The 17,043-nt window shown below is 40.9% G+C and overlaps 3 protein-coding genes across 5 annotated transcripts in view; 2 read left to right on the forward strand and 1 right to left on the reverse strand.

Annotated features, from left to right (window-relative positions):
- LOC131317012 (receptor like protein 27-like) overlaps positions 1–17,043 on the forward strand; it is a 74,300-nt gene that overhangs the window by 367 nt on the left and 56,890 nt on the right. The window contains exons 3-4 of the mRNA XM_058346594.1: positions 106–2,394; positions 2,531–2,680. Coding sequence (XP_058202577.1) covers positions 106–2,394 — 2,289 coding nt within the window. The 3' untranslated portion in view covers positions 2,531–2,680. The remainder of the gene's footprint in view (positions 1–105; positions 2,395–2,530; positions 2,681–17,043) is intronic.
- LOC131316765 (receptor-like protein 7) overlaps positions 8,759–17,043 on the forward strand; it is an 81,815-nt gene continuing 73,530 nt past the window's right edge. The window contains exons 1-2 of one of the 3 annotated variants that reach the window (XR_009197268.1): positions 8,759–11,984; positions 12,123–12,233. Coding sequence is in view for 2 of the 3 variants with exons in the window: in XM_058346203.1 (XP_058202186.1) it covers positions 8,946–11,951 (3,006 nt within the window). In the remaining variant the exon portion in view is untranslated. Of the gene's footprint in view, positions 11,985–12,122; positions 12,510–17,043 lie in introns of those variants that run through there. The other 2 variants (XM_058346202.1, XM_058346203.1) reach the window with 2 other exon arrangements.
- LOC131317013 (uncharacterized) lies at positions 15,288–16,163 on the reverse strand. Its single transcript, XM_058346595.1, has one exon. The coding sequence runs from the start codon at positions 16,161–16,163 to the stop codon at positions 15,288–15,290; it is 876 nt and encodes a 291-aa protein (XP_058202578.1).

Genomic DNA, 17,043 nt, shown 5'->3' on the forward strand with positions numbered 1-17,043 from the left:
ATCTTCTTCAGTGCCAAGTGTTTTGTCAAATATATCCTCTCTAACAACTCTTAATCTTGAAGAATGTTCGTTGTATGGTGAATTTCCAATGGACATTTTCTGCAGATTCTTAATGCAGCTTGGAATAAAAATCTCACCGGCTCTCTACTTGAATTTCAAAGCAATAGTCAGCTTAAGTCATTGATATTCCAGGGCACAGGCTTCTACGGTAAGCTCCCAGGTTCAATTGGTAGACTTGAATCCTTAGTTTATTTGGATTTGAGTCAAACTAGTTTATCTGGGACACTCACTTCTCCACTTGGCAATCTAACCCGTCTCAGTCTCCTCAACCTTTATGATTGCAAGTTTAGTGGCCAGATTCCTTCGTCGTTGGCCAACCTATCACAACTAACTAAGTTCGCAATTGGCAATAACGACTTTGATGCAGGACCACTTCCTATACCGCCAGGGAAGCTACTCAAACTCACTCACTTAACTGCAAAAGGAATAAATTTACAAGGTGAGATCCCACTGTCGCTTGCAAACCTGACCCAACTTTCCTTTTTAGTAATTAACATAAATAACCTGGTAGGTAAAATCCCATCCTGGTTCATGAACCGCACCCAATTAACATATGTAGATCTTTCACAAAATCACTTCCATGGCACGATTCCTAGATCAATCACTCAACTCAAGCATCTTGATTTTTTGAGTCTTCATTCTAATAGCTTCACTGGTATTGTCGACCTAGACATGTTTATGAAACTCCCAAACCTGGTCTCGTTGCAATTAGGGAGAAACAATCTAATAGTGCTCGACAAAAATAGTACCAATGGTACTCTTCCAAAGCTTGATGTTCTAGACTTGGCGTCATGCAACTTAGTCGAGTTCCCTAGCATTCTAAGATTTCAAGATGAATTGCAGGCGTTAAGTTTAAAGAATAACATAATTCGAGGCAAAATACCAATATGGATGTGGAACTCGAGTAAAGAAACAATGGAATATGTGGACTTTGGCGAGAACTTTCTGACAGGTTTCGAGCAGCAGCCAGTTGTCATCCCATGGCGTTTTCTAATAGTTTTCAACCTCGGCTCCAACAAGCTTCAAGGATCGCTTCCTGTTCCACCACCAAACATTGTTATTTATAATGTCCGCGAGAACGCATTGACGGGAGCAATTCCATTGTTAATGTGCCACAAGAATTCTCTTCGTATGGTTGATTTGTCCAACAACAATTTAAATGGCACAATACCTTCATGTTTGGCCAATTCCACTGAGGATCTTCTCATGTTGAATTTGAGTGGCAATAATTTCCAAGGAAGTATTCCTTCAACATTCACAACAAATTGCCAACTGTTGATGATAGATTTAGGTCAAAACCAACTATTGGGGCCGGTGCCAAGATCATTGGCAAATTGCACAATGCTGGAATGTCTTGTTCTTCAAAATAATCAGATTGAGGATACTTTCCCTTCTTGGTTGGGAGCTCTTCCTAAGTTAGAGCTTCTTATTTTGGGATCAAACAAATTCCACGGCAACATTTGGGATCGCAAAAACAATTCAATGTTTCCAAAGTTGCGGATAATTGACCTCTCTTGCAATGGCTTTTCAGGTAATTTGCCAACAGAATACATTTGTAACTGGAATGGAATGAAAATTATCAACAAAGAGAATTCGACATATATGCATGCAAATCCAAAAATTCAATTCGAGCTACGTGCTGGTCCAACAACTCATATGGCACGATCCTATTTAGTTGTGTGGAGCTACCATTACTCAATGAGAGTGGTCAGCAAAGGGACAGACAGGTTATACGAGAGGATTCAAAGTGCCTTAGTGGTTATTGATCTCTCAAACAACACATTCATTGGGGATATCCCAGAATCCCTTGGAAGTCTCAGTGGGCTTCAATTGCTAAATATTTCCAACAACAAACTTACTGGCTCTATCCCCACATCGTTGGCAAAACTGACAGCATTGGAATCATTGGACCTATCTCAAAACTTGCTCTCTAGTCACATCCCCGGGCAACTGACCCAACTCACTTTCCTTTCGATCTTAAATGTTTCTCATAATCGACTCACTGGTCCTATACCTCGAGGGAAACAATTTGATACATTCGACAATAGTTCGTATGATGGGAATTTGGGATTGTGTGGTGTCCCATTGTCAAAGTCATGCAGAAATTCAATGACCTCACCACCACCACCTCTGCCTATATTTCGAGGTCGCGATCTTGAGTTTTCAAGAGGTATTTATTGGATGGTCATAGCCTTGGGATATGGAAGTGGGCTAGTAGTTGGGTTGGTTATTGGGACAACTCTGACGAGGAGGTATCACGAATGGTTTGTCGACACCTTTGGGAGGGGGAAGAAACTTCAGAAGAAGCCGAAAAGGAAGGGCCGAAGAACCTAAGTAAGCAAGCAACCTCCATTCTATCACTTTGTTTTACTCATTTTTCCGTGGCACTAGCTTTCGTGAAGTGATTATTATATATTCCATCATTTGCGAAATTTCTAACTTCATTTTGGTGCGGAAATTGGTTTTGCAGTTGTTGGCAATGAAATTGTGGGTTCTTTCTTCAGTACCACTTTTGTGCTTGTGCTCCCATCTTGGCTAGAGGTTATGTTAAAATTAAATAAAAGGGTCAGGTGTTAAGGATATGCAGGTTTTAGCAGTGGAATGCTAGCAGTGTTGTCATGTATCTAGAGTGGACAAGAGAGATCTTTCTGGAGCTTTTGCTCTTGCTTGTTCTGTTGCTACAAGCAGTGTATGTATTTCTTCATATTGCTGTTACGTCTTTCTATTACTCATATTGATTGTATATGTGGTATCTGGTCTTGATGATTAATTAGTATGGAATGTTGAACTTGTGTGCTCCCAAAACAAAGCTAATCAACTCTACAAAAAGCTATATAAAGTACCATAAAGAATTTCTCAAATCATCGAAAGACCTCAATTCTAAATGGAGCCTGCAAAATATCAACCCATGAATCAAATTTGTTCTTGGACCTCTGGATTGTTATCACCATCTGCTAAGGCCTAGCAGCCGTTGCTAGCTTCTCACAAAACTTGAATAATACAATAATGGTCGCCATAAAATCAGATTTCCGTCCCATTAATACCGACCCATTGAAAGTAATAAGAACTGCAAACAGAACGGTCTCCTATTTGCCATTTGGTTTTGCACGTCGATCTCATGAATCTTTTAATGATTCCAATTACATTAAGATTTTCCTATTTTTCGCCCTTTCGTTTTTCTTCCTCGAGCAAATCTCACTACAAATTAAATATCCAAAAACAGACTTAATGAAATTAAAGCAATATACTGCCCAATCTATGGATGGAGCTGTTGATAGTAAGGGAGGCGTGGTAGGAGTTGGTATCGTTTTTTTTTTCTCGGCACAGAAAATTTTATTAATCATTGAAACAAAGTTTATAACGATTAAACGGAACCAAAGAGTGATGGCTTCACAACGAGGAAAAATTGGAAGACCAACTGGGTTAGAATATATACCACAGTCCAAAAAAACTAGGTTAGAATACCAGCCCTCATCATTTATAAGTCGTAGGAGCCCTCGACAATCATAAGTTGTAGGAGTTGGTATCGTTGCTGGGGATTCTCTGGAGAAGGTATTGGGTACGAGTTCTATATGATCCGTTTCTTTGGATTTCTTTCCTCAAGATCTACGGAAGCTATGGGATTTTGTGAAGCTTCAGTTGTGGCGGGTAACAGAGGGATTTCACATATTATTGTGGAAGGTGATTCGGCTCAAGTGGTTCAAGCTCTCTCAGAGAAGGACAAATCATTTTCAGACTGTAGTTCTATCATTTCGGACTGCTTAGAACTTGTTCGGTTATTTTCATCAATTTCCTTTGTCCATGTTAAACGTTCTTGCAATACGTGTAGCTCAAGTGTTGGCTAGACATTCCCTATTAGGTGCTAGATTGGATGTTTGGGGTTCCTATCCCCCATTTTTATTGCAAATCTTGCCCTTGATGACATCAGGTCTTCGGACCTCGTTCTTTCTTGTATAAAATCCATCCCTTTTCCGTGGGGAAAAAAATTGGTATGATAATCAAGACTATTGAACTAGGATTAACACGAGGTGGATATCTTTTAGCTGTATTTCACTTTTTGCAATGAAATTTCCATTCTCAAAAAAACTAGGATTACCACATGCTTGCTTTCGATCGCAAGTCAATCATCGAAAAATGAATTCCTCCTTGTCTCTTTCGATCATTTGCAGGAGTCTTTCAGCGTATTCCTGTTTGTCTTTTTCATTTTTCCGGTCTTTCCCCGTTCTTGTGAAAGGTTAATTTGGTTGATTTTTGTGTGATGCGTTTGCTCAATGAATGTCACATACTTGACTAAAAGAAAACCAAAAGTCAAAAAAGGATTTGGAGCCACTCCAACTAGTCAAGAAAGAGATTGAATTCTGGATAAGACCGGCAACACAATTTTCCTCCGGACACCACAGACAAATTGTTTGTGCGCAGAATTCAGTTGGTCAATACTCTTACATCTCACTAGGAGGTCGGGAGTTTGTTTTTTATTCCCTATGATGGGTTTATTTCTTGTATTGATTGAGTTATCAGGCTTGATTATCTTGTGGATTCTCACAATTAATATAATTTCTCGGGTTCGTATTTTGTACTTCATATACGTGATGTAAATGATCTATTCTATTGATTGAAAAAAAACAAAACGATACGTATTCTCCGGTAACTTGTAACCAAATGGGACTCAATCCTCACATTACGTAGCAGAAGAAAAATCAAGGTGTAAATTAGTGAATCTTGTTATTGGTGATGTAAATAATGTACGTAGTTGATTATTTTCATTTAGCTAGAATTGCATTGAGGTTTGTTTTTTTTTTTTTGCCCGGTTCTTATATTAATCTAATGGGTTGGATATATCATCTCACTTTTAAGTTCTATTTATTATCTGAAAAATGAAAATTACAAGCCACAATTTCATCAATAGTGATATACTTTGTTGGAGTTTTCACATGAACGGGCTAGAAACCTCACAGTTCTATGGCATAAAAATACGCATTTAAAAGGAGAGTTTTTTATTTTATTTTTTTTCATACGATAAAAGAACCTGTTGCCCTGTCCAACCGATTATAATGGATGTCGAATTCCTCCCTATTGAATTTGAAGTAAGTACTGGTGTTATACAACCACGATGCCAACTGCTCTCGTTATTTATTTAAAAAGCAGAGTTAGTCATGTCAACAACAATATCGATGCTAAAATAATGTTGATCGAATATTAATTCACAAATGATCCCATCACAATACTTATCCTGAAAATTTAAACTGACGCACTAGAAAATTTTGGAAAATTATGTCTTGCATTCACTTAGAAAATTAACTGTAGCTGACAAAAAAAGTGGTGACAAAATTTTCTGTTTTATTATAGGTGACGAAATAACAAAATTTTCATCACCAAAAGTTACTATAGGCGTCACCAAAAGTGATTTTCGGAGACAAACTATAGGTGGCGATTGTAACAGTAAATTTCATCACCTATAGATTGTCTCCGAAAGTCACTTTTGTGACGAAAAGCAATTTTTTTGTCACCTATAGTAACTTTTCATGATGAAAATTTTGTTGTTTCGTCAGCTATAGTAAAACAGTAAATTTCGTCACCACTTTTTTCGTCACCTATATTAAATTTTCTAGGAGTGATTTGTCTAGAAAGATCAACAACGTATTTGTACAATAATAAATAATGTTACATTTCTAAAAGGTCAATTAATTTAAAATCATATATAGTAACTACTTTGAGATTTTATTTTATTTTTCCAAAGTTGAGAGGCCGAGACATCCGCCACTACTCTTTCACAATCAACTTGATAGATTCGTGACCACCACCTCTCACTACAAGAAAAATGAAAATTAGTGACGAAAAAGTGGCGACGAAATTTAATTTTGTCACTAAATGAGTATATTTGGCGACGAAAAAATAAATTCGTCACTATTTTGATAACTTTCGTGACGAAATAATTTTGTCACCAATTATGCCTGTTTAGCGACGAAAAAAATATTTTCGTCACTAAAGGTACCCATTTGGCGATAAAATATATTTTTTGTCACCGAAAACTTAAAAAAGGTGACAAAATTATTTTTTTATCGCCAAAGATAATCATTTGGTGATAAAAAATATATTTCGTCGCCAAATGTGAGCAATTTAGTAACGAAATATTTTTTTCGTCACCAAATGCTTAACTTTGGTGACGAAAAATAATTTCGTCACCATTTTAACGCTTTTAGCGACAAAAAATATATTTCGTTGTCAAATGGGTACCTTTCGTGACGAAATTTATGAATTGCGCTTTGTCACTAAATGTATTTCGGACACAACTCTTTACTAAAATCTCCGATTGAGATAATTCAAATTGGGTTTGAACAATAACTCAATTGCCTACAACTTTCATGTTTATCAAAATTGCTAATTTTAATGTTTAAAGGTCTAAAATTACATTCGAAATATATTTTCATGTTAAACATATGTGTTATATATTAGATATTTCAAATATTTACTGAAAAGTGTGTGTAGTGCAGTTGGTTGGAGCTTGCGCGAAAAACTCAAGGGACTCGGGTTCGAAACCCAACAGGAGCAAGAAAGATGGATTTCTTTTCCCATATGAAAACATCTTTCGGAACGAAAAATTTCGTCACCGATTTCTTATATTAGTGACAAAAAATTTCGTCACCGATTTCTTATATTAGTGACAAAAAATTTCGTCACCAATGTGACCCATGGGTGACGAATTTTTTCGTCGTCAAAAAGCACAATAAGTGAGGAAAAAAATTTCGTCACCAATTATTCACTTTTTGGTGACGAAATATTTCGTCATCAAAAGGCACTATAGGTGACGAAAAATAGATTTCGTCACCAGGTAGGAATCCTCGACAACCTTTAGTCGACAAATTTTTTTTCGTCACCTATATTATTTGTGACGAAAAACATGCAATTTGTGACGATTTTCATTCGTCACCCAATTGAATTTTTCTTGTAGTGTCTGCTTCACAAAATCGGAACACATCGTTAGGAGGTGGTCGCCCAGGAAACGCGGTAGATGACGTCAGGTCACAGATTTGAGAAGATGGAGGCTACGAACAGTAGTAGACAACATCTTACCCACAACAACTGAAACCGAAGGCCAGGAAATTAAATGATCTAACTAAAAAGTTCTCAATGGATACCCGAACTTCAGTCGCGGAATTGAGAGAGAAGACGGTTCGACGGTGGGTGGAAGAGAACAAATAGAGAGGGATCGGAGGGGAAGGATCCCTCCTCTCCAGCCGCATTGGGGGGGGGTGTGTGTGTGTGTGTGTGTGTGTTGGGTGGAGCGCTATTGGTAACTAGGGTTTTGGAGATTTTTAAAGAGAGACTTACCAACGGAAAATCAATTCAAGATTAAAGAGAGCGTAGACTAGTCAAATGATTATATTTGCTTAAACAGAAATAGGATTAATTGTAGACTAGTCAAATACGGGAAATACGGAAAATCAATTCAATATGTTTGCTTAAATAGAAATAGGATTAATTATAAAGATAGTGTAGACTAGTAAAATGTATTTTATTTATTACTCTTAATTCTTTTCCTTTTTTTTTTGCCAAAATGGTAGGAGTTGTATAATATCATAAAACAGTTGAATACATTGAAGTTAAATATTGTCCAAAGGGGAATAAATAACCAAACAAGAGGCCTAGCTAACCAAGATCAGCCACTGGAGCCTCGCAATCAGGCTTTGTCGGCTAATCGGCCATGACCGACTTCCAAACAAAAAGAGCAATACAAACTCTCAAAAGAACACCAGAAGCCCCACACAGGGGAGGAAGTTTAGGCATCTAATGGTAAATGTTTATTGAAACCAAATCCAAACATTACCGACTAAATTAAAGTGACGTTCCCCTTAACAAAATTAGAACAAACCCCAACCAAAGAGAGCAAAGCGAACTAAGTCACATACCAAAAATGCTACTTGCACAATCGTTGTGTTAGTTGTGTGCGTAATTCTGACCGTCCAGATGTATTTAGATGGTCAAGATTTTAAACAAACTCTTCCAAGAAAAAGTCTAACTTTTATGGAAAAGAGTTTGAGTGAATCCTGGCCATTTATTACAGCAATGGATGGTTAGAGATTGGTTGTGTGTTGTGTTCTACACAACCGTTGTGTGTGTAGCACTTTTGGTCACCTAATTGGCGTATGCAAGCGACAATGTGAAAGAATCATACATAAAGATTACATAACTTAAAATAGAAGAGAAATTTTTGGGTGCAAATAGGATATTGCCGACATGGTACCCGTACAATGCATCTGGGCCATCCAAAAATTCAACCAACAGTCTAGATGCAAAAGTACCGAGCAGATTTAAAAAAAAAAAAAGAAAAATGAGAAGGAAAAGTGTGTTTTGATCCGAACCATTGGTTGCTCGGCTTGGATGCCCCGATGTGCTGATCAGGTACCACGTGGCACCCGATTTGGAACTAAAAATTTATCTAGAAGTGGAAGTGAGGGACATGGACGGGACTTGACTTACCAAGGGATTTGGACCTACCACAAAGATTAATTCCACACACAACTCAAAACTACTCTTTGCTCTCCTCTCACACATACTTTCATCTCACTCACACACTCAAGCAATAGTCAAATGAACTAGAACCACATACTCAAATGCAGCTCCTACTGGACACCTTTCATTACTGGCTTGGTCCACTCTCAATTCCCATCAACCTCTCTGTCTCTCAAGAACACACAATTGGCCCACACCAATTAATAATCAAGATTATTTAGTACATACATCAACTAGAGGAGTCCCAGTGTATGAACTAGTTAGTATCAAGGTAGACGAGTCCCAAAAGCCCAACTATAAAATAACACATCAAAGGCATCAAGCTTTCTCATCCAAGATCTGGTAACAAGCGTTGGCTATATACATACTCCATCATGGATTCATGTTTGTATCTTCGCATTTACCTGATCTTGTGTTGCTTTAATCTTGTCATACTATTAACTTACTCGTCCTCTTCTACGCGGCCATTATGCCACGAAAATGAGAGCAAGGCCTTGCTGCAGTTCAAGCACAACTTTGTCATCGACAAGCTTGCTTCTGTCGACCCTTTTGCTTATCCAAAACTTGAATCATGGAAGCTACTTGATGGAAAGAGCAACAGTTGCTGCTCATGGGATGGCGTCGATTGTGACCAAGACACCGGTCATGTGATTGGTCTCGACCTCAGCAGTAGCTTTCTCTACGGTTCTATCGACTCCAACAGCAGCCTATTCACCCTTGTCCACCTTCGTAGCCTTAACCTTGCCGATAATAAGTTCAACTTCTCCAAAATACCATCCAGAATTGGACATCTTTCAAGGCTGACAAGTCTCAATCTATCAAACTCTGGATTTTTCGGTCAGATTCCTTCAGAAATCTCATCTCTTTCCAAATTAGTTATCCTTGATCTGTCTACGAAAATTATTGATTGGTATTCTGAAAGTCTTTTCAAACTTGGAAAACCCAGTCTAAAGGACCTAGTTCAAAACCTAACCAACCTAAAAGTACTTGACCTTTCTATGGTGAATATATCTTCTTCAATGCCAAGTGTTTTGTCAAATATATCCTCTCTAACAACTCTTAGGCTTAAAAGATGTTCGTTGCATGGTGAAATTCCAATGGACATTTTTCTTCTACCAAAACTGCAGATTCTTAATGCAGTGTGGTATGAAAACCTCATCGGCTCTCTACCTGAATTTCAAAGTAGTAGTCGCCTTACGACACTAATATTCTCGCATACGAGCCTCTTTGGTAAGCTCCCAGATTCAATTGGTAGACTTGAATCCTTAAGTTATTTGGGTTTGACTAAAACTATTATATCTGGGATGCTTCCATCTTCACTTGGCAATCTAACCCAGCTCACTTCCCTGGGCCTTGATGGTTGCAAGTTTAGTGGCCAGATTCCTTCGTCGTTGGCAAACCTATCACAACTAACTAATTTTGGAATTGGCGATAACGACTTTGACGCAGGACCACTTCCTTTTCCTCCAGGGAAGCTAATCAAACTCACTCAATTGTATGCACCAAAAATGAATTTACAAGGTGAGATCCCACTGTCACTTGTAAACCTGACCCAACTTTCCTTTTTAGACGTTAGCAAAAACAACCTGGTAGGTAAAATCCCATCCTGGTTCATGAACCTCACCCAATTAACACAGGTAGAACTTGCAGGGAATTACTTCCATGGCATGATTCCTAGCTCAATCACTGAACTAAAGCGTCTTGATTTTTTGAGTCTTCATTCTAACAGCTTCACTGGTACAGTTGAGCTAGACATGTTTATGAAACTCCCAAGCCTGGTCTCATTGCAATTAGGGCAAAACAAACTAACAGTGCTAGACAAAAATAGTACCAACGGTACTCATCCACAGCTTGATATTCTAGGATTGGGGTCATGCAACTTAGTCAAGTTCCCTAGCATTTTGAGATTTCAAGATAAATTGCAGGTTTTATATATTCACGAGAACAGAATTCGAGGCGAAATACCAACATGGATGTGGAACTCAAGCAAAGAAACAATGGTACTTGTCGACTTCAGCCAGAACTTCCTAACAGTCTTCGAGCAGCAGCCGGCTGTCATACCATGGCATTTTCTACAATATTTCCACCTCAGCTCTAACAAGCTTCAAGGAGCGCTTCCCCTTCCACCACCAAGCACTGTTATTTATGATGCTAGCAATAATGCACTGACAAGAGCAATTCCACAGTCAATATGCCAGAAGAATTCTCTTCGTATGCTTGATTTGTCCAATAACAATTTAAATGGCACAATACCTCCATGTTTGGCCAGTTCCAGCGAGGATCTTCTCATATTGAATCTAAGTTGCAATAGTCTTCACGGAAGTATTCCTTCAACATTCACAATGAATAGCCAATTGGTGATGATTGATGTAGGGCACAATCAACTACAGGGGCTGGTGCCAAGATCATTGGCAAATTGTGTGATGCTGGAGTGTCTCATTTTTCAAAATAATCAGATTGAGGATACTTTCCCCTCTTGGTTGGGAGATCTTCCTAAGTTAGAGCTTCTTATTTTGGGATCAAACAAATTCCATGGCGACATTGGGTACCCCCAAAACAATTCAATGTTTCCAAAGTTGCGGATAATTGACCTCTCTTGCAATGGCTTTTCAGGTAATTTGCCAACAGAATACATTCATGACTGGAATGCAATGAAAAAGATCAACAAAGAGAACTTGACATATATGCATGCAAATCCGAACTTTCAGTACCAGATGCGTGCCGGTCCAACAACTCATATGGCACAAACCTTGGTAATAGGGATGCGTTTTGATTACTCGATAATTGTGGTCAGCAAAGGGACGCACAGGTTATACGAGAGGATTCAAAGTGCCTTGGTGGTTGTTGATCTCTCTAGCAACATATTCGTTGGGGATATCCCAGAATCCCTTGGAAGTCTCAGTGGGCTTCAATTGCTAAACATTTCCAACAACAAACTTACTGGAGCTATCCCATCATCATTGGCGAAATTGACAGAATTGGAGTCGTTGGATCTATCCCAAAACTTGCTCTCAGGACAGATCCCCGGGCAACTGACCCAACTCACTTTCCTTTCAATCTTAAATGTTTCTCATAATCGACTCACTGGCCTAATACCTCAAGGGAAACAATTTGATACATTCGAAAATAGTTCGTATGATGGGAATTCGGGATTGTGTGGTGTTCCATTGTCGAAGTCATGTAGAAATTCAATGACCTTACCACCACCTCCGCCTATATTTCAAGGTCATGATCTCGAGTTTTCGAGTGGTATTTATTGGATGGTCATAGCCTTGGGATATGGAAGTGGGCTGTTAGTTGGGTTGGTTATTGGGACAACTCTGACGAGGAGGTATCACGAATGGTTTGTCGACACCTTCGGGAGGGGGAAGAAATTTTAGAAGAAGAAGAAAAGCAAGGGCCGAAGAATCTAAGTAAGCAAGCAACATCCATTCTCTCACTTTGTTTTACTCATTTTTTTTCATGCTATTAGCTTTCGTGAAGTGATTATTATATATCCCATCATTTAGAAACTTTCTAACTTCACTTCGGTTTGGAAATTGGTTTTGCAGTTGTTGGCAATGAAATTGGGGGTTCTTTCTTCAGCGCTTCTTTTGTGCTTGTGCTCCCATCTTGGCTAGAGGTTATGTTAAATAAAAGGGTCAGGTGTTAAGGATATGTAGGTTTTAGCAGTGGAATAGTACTAGCGGTGTTGTCATGTTTCTAGAGTGGACAAGAGAGATCTTTCTGGAGCTTTTGTTCTTGCTCGTTATGTTGCTACAAGCAGTGTTAACATGTATTTCTTCATATTGCAGTTTTGTCTTTCTATTACTTGTGGTCTTGACGCTTATCACTTATGTCTGATCGTATATGTGGTTTCTGGTCTTGATGATTAGTATGGAATGTTGAACTTGTGTGCTCCCAAAACCTCTAGAAATTTTCTCTAGTTGGCCTTGGACTTGAGTACTTGATATGCAGAGAGGCTACTACTATCCGTATCCATATATGTTTAGGGATATTACGCTTAGCACCATATAACAATTTGAAGAGGATTCACCGCACCATCTTGGGACAAAAATGAAGATCTTGCCGTGTGTTACAAACTTTTATGTGTAGTCTGACAAAGCATCAAGAGAGACTTGAACCCAAATATACTAATCCATTGTGCAAAAGCCTTGGCTCTTTTTTCTGTTAGGTTGAGCATTTTCTGCTCGATCAAGTTAAACGTTGAAACACCTTTTTAATGCCTGTTTCTCCACAAAATGCTTCGAAACCGAATTGGCAAATGTGTTGCGGGCGTGCCAAGACAGGTCTACTATCCAAGTTGTTTTCAAGGCTTTCGTGCCTCAAAAATCTGACTTCTTTCAAACGATAGTGCTAGGCCCAAAGGGTAAGGCCTCGTGATGGTTCGTTGTTCGCCTTTGCTGGATAAGGACTTAAATATTTCCTAACCGTTGTTAGAAAATGGTTAAAAGAAAAGGAAAGAACTGAAAGGTAATGTAGGAACGAAAACAAACTTTATTAATCGGTTAACAAAGTTTGGGTACAAGGAAATAAAATGACATAAAATCTAGTCCGTGCTAGATTGAACGGGAAAGTAAAGACAATGAAAAGATAAATTGGGTAAGCCGTGGGCTTGATTGGTCGTGGACCTTGGCCAAGGCCTTCAGAACTGTGATTTATAGGAGCTACAGGCCTTGAGCTGCTTCAAAATGCTCCAATGCATGGCTGCCACATGGCCTTCTATCAAAGGCTTGAGCTTGAGTAGCTTCGAAATGCTCCAATGAGGGGCTGCTCTCTGAACAAAACGTGCCTTTTACTCCAAGAAAAGAGCAAAGGCTTGAAAAATCCTTCTTTTTTGCATAAAACTTTGAAAAAGGGCAAAGAAAATTTCAGTTTCTGCAGTATCCAGGCCATTCCGGGCCCACCACAGCTGCAGACCAATACTTCACCAGGCCTTTCTTATCATTTTATTGGACCTTGCATACTTGTGGGCCCTCTAAATCCTCTGAGGTTCATCTTTCACGGAAGAAGGATCCAAAAACAAAGGATTAACCAGACCTGGATGAGCTGCTTGTGAGCAGCTTGCTTAGGTCTGCATGAATCATTCACCAACAGCTCCAAGGGCTGAACGTGCGCCACCTATCTCTGGCCTTGTTTCATGCTGAAGAATGGGGTCCCACTAGTTCAGACCTTGAGCTGCTTGTGAGCAGCTTACCCAGATCTATCTAGCAAGAATATTCTAGGCCTTTAAGCTGCTTGTGAGCAGCTTAATGCCTTTAAGCTACTTGTGAGCAGCTTAAGGCCCCTTTCTTGCTCATTAAAGGCTTTAAATGATGCTTTTAAAGCAGTGGGCCTATTCATCAATTGGGCCTGGACTTGTGGTAAATCATGGGCCTTTGTCCATTGTAAGCCTTCTGAGCCCAAGCCTGGTGAGAAATCCAAGGCTTCTACCAATTTGGCCTTATTTTGTAGGCCTTATTACTTCTAGGAATTTGGGTTAGGCCTGGACGAAATACTCAGGCCTGGTGGACTGATTCAAGCCTTAGGCCTTTGACTGATTTAGGCCTATATGGAAGTCCCATCATTTCTTAAGAATCGGCCCTAATTCATGGGCAACTGGTTGTAAGGTCTTTCAAGGCTAGGGCCTCGACCCTCGAGGCTACCTTTTAACCCGTAAATCCATTTCCTGATTTTTGGCCAAAAATGGGTGTAAACATTGCCCCCCCACGCCTTAATTTTGTTCAAAAATTTGAGGCGTGTACAAGTTTCATTTTGGCTGTATCGCATCAGGACCTCCTGCAAGGCCTTCCTCCTTTACATCACCTTCCATGATGGAAAGTTGGTGCTCCTTGGCCATGGCCTCCTTTGACAGAATAAAAACCATGTTGCAAGTCTCCGAAAAGCCTTGAGTGGGCTTAGATTCCTTAGTCAAGGGATTCAGGCCTTACTTCCCCCCCGAGGCCGACTCACTGCCTAAGCTTGGGCCAGAAGTAGTGGCCATGCGATCAGACCTTTGAAGGATTCTTACCTGGCATGGAGGCTAAGTTGGAGCCTCTTCCACGGTTCCACCATTCTTTCTTTGGGCTTGCATTCTCTTCTTGGCCTGGAAACCTCATTTCCCTCCGAACATGAAAGGCTCTTTTGCACAAGCATCTTTTCCTTGCCCTTTCTACTGCTTATGAACTCCACCGCCTCGTGAAAGTCCATCTCCGCGTCACCTTGCTTCAAAGCTTCCAGGTCTTCTAAGGGATTCTCATTTGGCACATTTCCAGGCCTGTTTCCTCTTGAGCCCTCCTGGCAACCTGCCTAAATCTTTGGTAACGTCACTTCTGTGATCTGGATAAAGGTGGCCTCACAGCAGGGAACTTAGGATGCTCTACCTTGAACCACTCGTTTGGAGGAGTGTTTTTAGGCTTCACAGTCCTAGGCCTTCTCTTTGCCGAGGAAAAGGCCTCAAATTCACAGCTGCGTCTCGTATCACTGGCCTGGCATGACTGGAGGTGAGAAAAAATGGATTGACGCCGGTGAGTTTCCTGCCATTGGTCAGGCCTATCCTCATGAGGCCTTACCACGATGCTCGTCAACTGTGGTCTAGTTGGCTCGACTGTCTGTCCACATTCGTTACAGACCAGGGAGCACCTTGGTTGGAAGACCTTCTTAACCTCTGACGCATGCCTTCTCCACCGCGATGGCCGTTGTTCAGTCTTATTCATGGGATGAGGCTTTCTGCCCCCCTATTTAGAAGATGGGTCCTCACGGACAGGACTCCATGCTTGACGAGATGGTTCTCCTAGGCAGATCTTATGTCTTGGAGAACTCCTAGGCATGCCCCTCATATTGAAGGATACCATATTGGTACTCAGGCCTGATGGAAATGGATTTGCATCCACTCCCATGGCCTTCTTGTCTTTGGGTTCAAACCTAAACTCTTCACGCTCGATCTTGTCCTGAATATCATCCCGAAAAATAATGCAATTGTTGGTGGTGTGACTCCACGAATTGTGATATTTGCAATATTCTCTACCCTTCATTTCTTCCGGTGAAGGGAACTTATGGCCTGGGTGGAGTTTTACCAGCTTGTCCACCATGAGTTGATCGAATATCGCCTCAGCTCTCGTGATGTCAAACGTGTAAACCCTGTTTGACTTGCCCGTTGATGCCGCAAGGTCTGTTTTCTCCAACCTGCCAGTCTCTAAGAAGTAGGGCTTCTTATTGATCAGCTTCGCAACAGCTACCTCTACTTCATACTTGGGCTCCATCGTGGCCACCGCGTAGTTTGGGTCCCTATAATAGGTTCCCTTCGAGGCGGCCATATAGTCTTGCTCTTGCTTTAAGATCCGCTCATACCTTGTTGCCTTGGCAGATAGCTCGATGAGATCTCTGAACTCCGTCTCGTAAAACTTCTTCTTCAACTCGAAGCCCAAACCATTCAAGGCCAAGCGCACGTACTCTCGTTCGGGCAGGGAGACCTTGCACTTAAATCTAGCCTTCTTGAATTGGGCCAGATAGGTTTCTACTCCTTCATTTGGCAATTGGCAAAGGCCTGAAAGGTCTGCCATCGTGTCCTCTGGCTCTACCCTGTAGAACTGTTGGTGGAAGGTCTCTTCCATTTGTTTCTAGGTCTGAATGGAATTGGGAGGCAGATTAATGTACCAAGTGAAGGCAGTGGCAGTCAAGGAGTTGGGAAACAGCCTCAACTTCCACTCGTCCTTAGTCCCCGCCTCTCCATATTGGACTAGGAACCGGGCCACGTGCTCCACAGTCGATTCTTTGGCATCCTCACCAGAAAATGTGTGGAACTCAGGTACTCGGAAGCCTTTTGGGAATTGCAGTTGATCGACCTCGTCTGAGTGGGGCTTAGTATACATAGGCCTTCCCATAGGCCTAAATTCTGGTCCCAACTCCTTTTGAAGCAACGCTATGATCTGGTCTCTGTCGGGAACTTGCTCCAGGGGAGGCGGCCTTTCCTGCTCGACGTGGGCTAGTTGCTGCTGGCCTTGCCATGCCCCCCAAGCATTGGCATTTGGTCCCACATGGGGATTATGGCCTCCCATTGGAGGAGGACCCCAGTCTTGGTTTCCGATGTGAGGTCGAGGAGTGGAGTTTCCCCCTAGCATGAAACGTCTCTCCAAATTTTCAATAGGCCTTTGCTGGTTTTGGCTTGTTGGGTCTTGAGCTGGATGGTGCATTCCATCGTGAGTCGGGCCACCACCAGAACTAGAGGCCTGGAATCCAAATGGTGTTGGTGACGGGTAGCCCACAGGGGGCTAGCGTCCAGAGAAACCATTAAACAACCAAAGATGAGGCATCACCGGTGTTCGTGGGGAAAGGTCGAGAAGGCCTTTCTGCTTCCTTTCCTCCTTCATCATCTCCACCAAGTCACTCATGGTCGCGGACATCGCGTTCACGTTGGTCATGAGTGACCCCATGGAGGCTGCAAGGTGCATGTTTGAATCTCGAATTTTTGTCATTGCTGAACCAACATATTGG

This window comes from Rhododendron vialii, chromosome 2a, assembly GCF_030253575.1.
Source record: "Rhododendron vialii isolate Sample 1 chromosome 2a, ASM3025357v1".
NCBI lineage: Eukaryota > Viridiplantae > Streptophyta > Magnoliopsida > Ericales > Ericaceae > Rhododendron > Rhododendron vialii.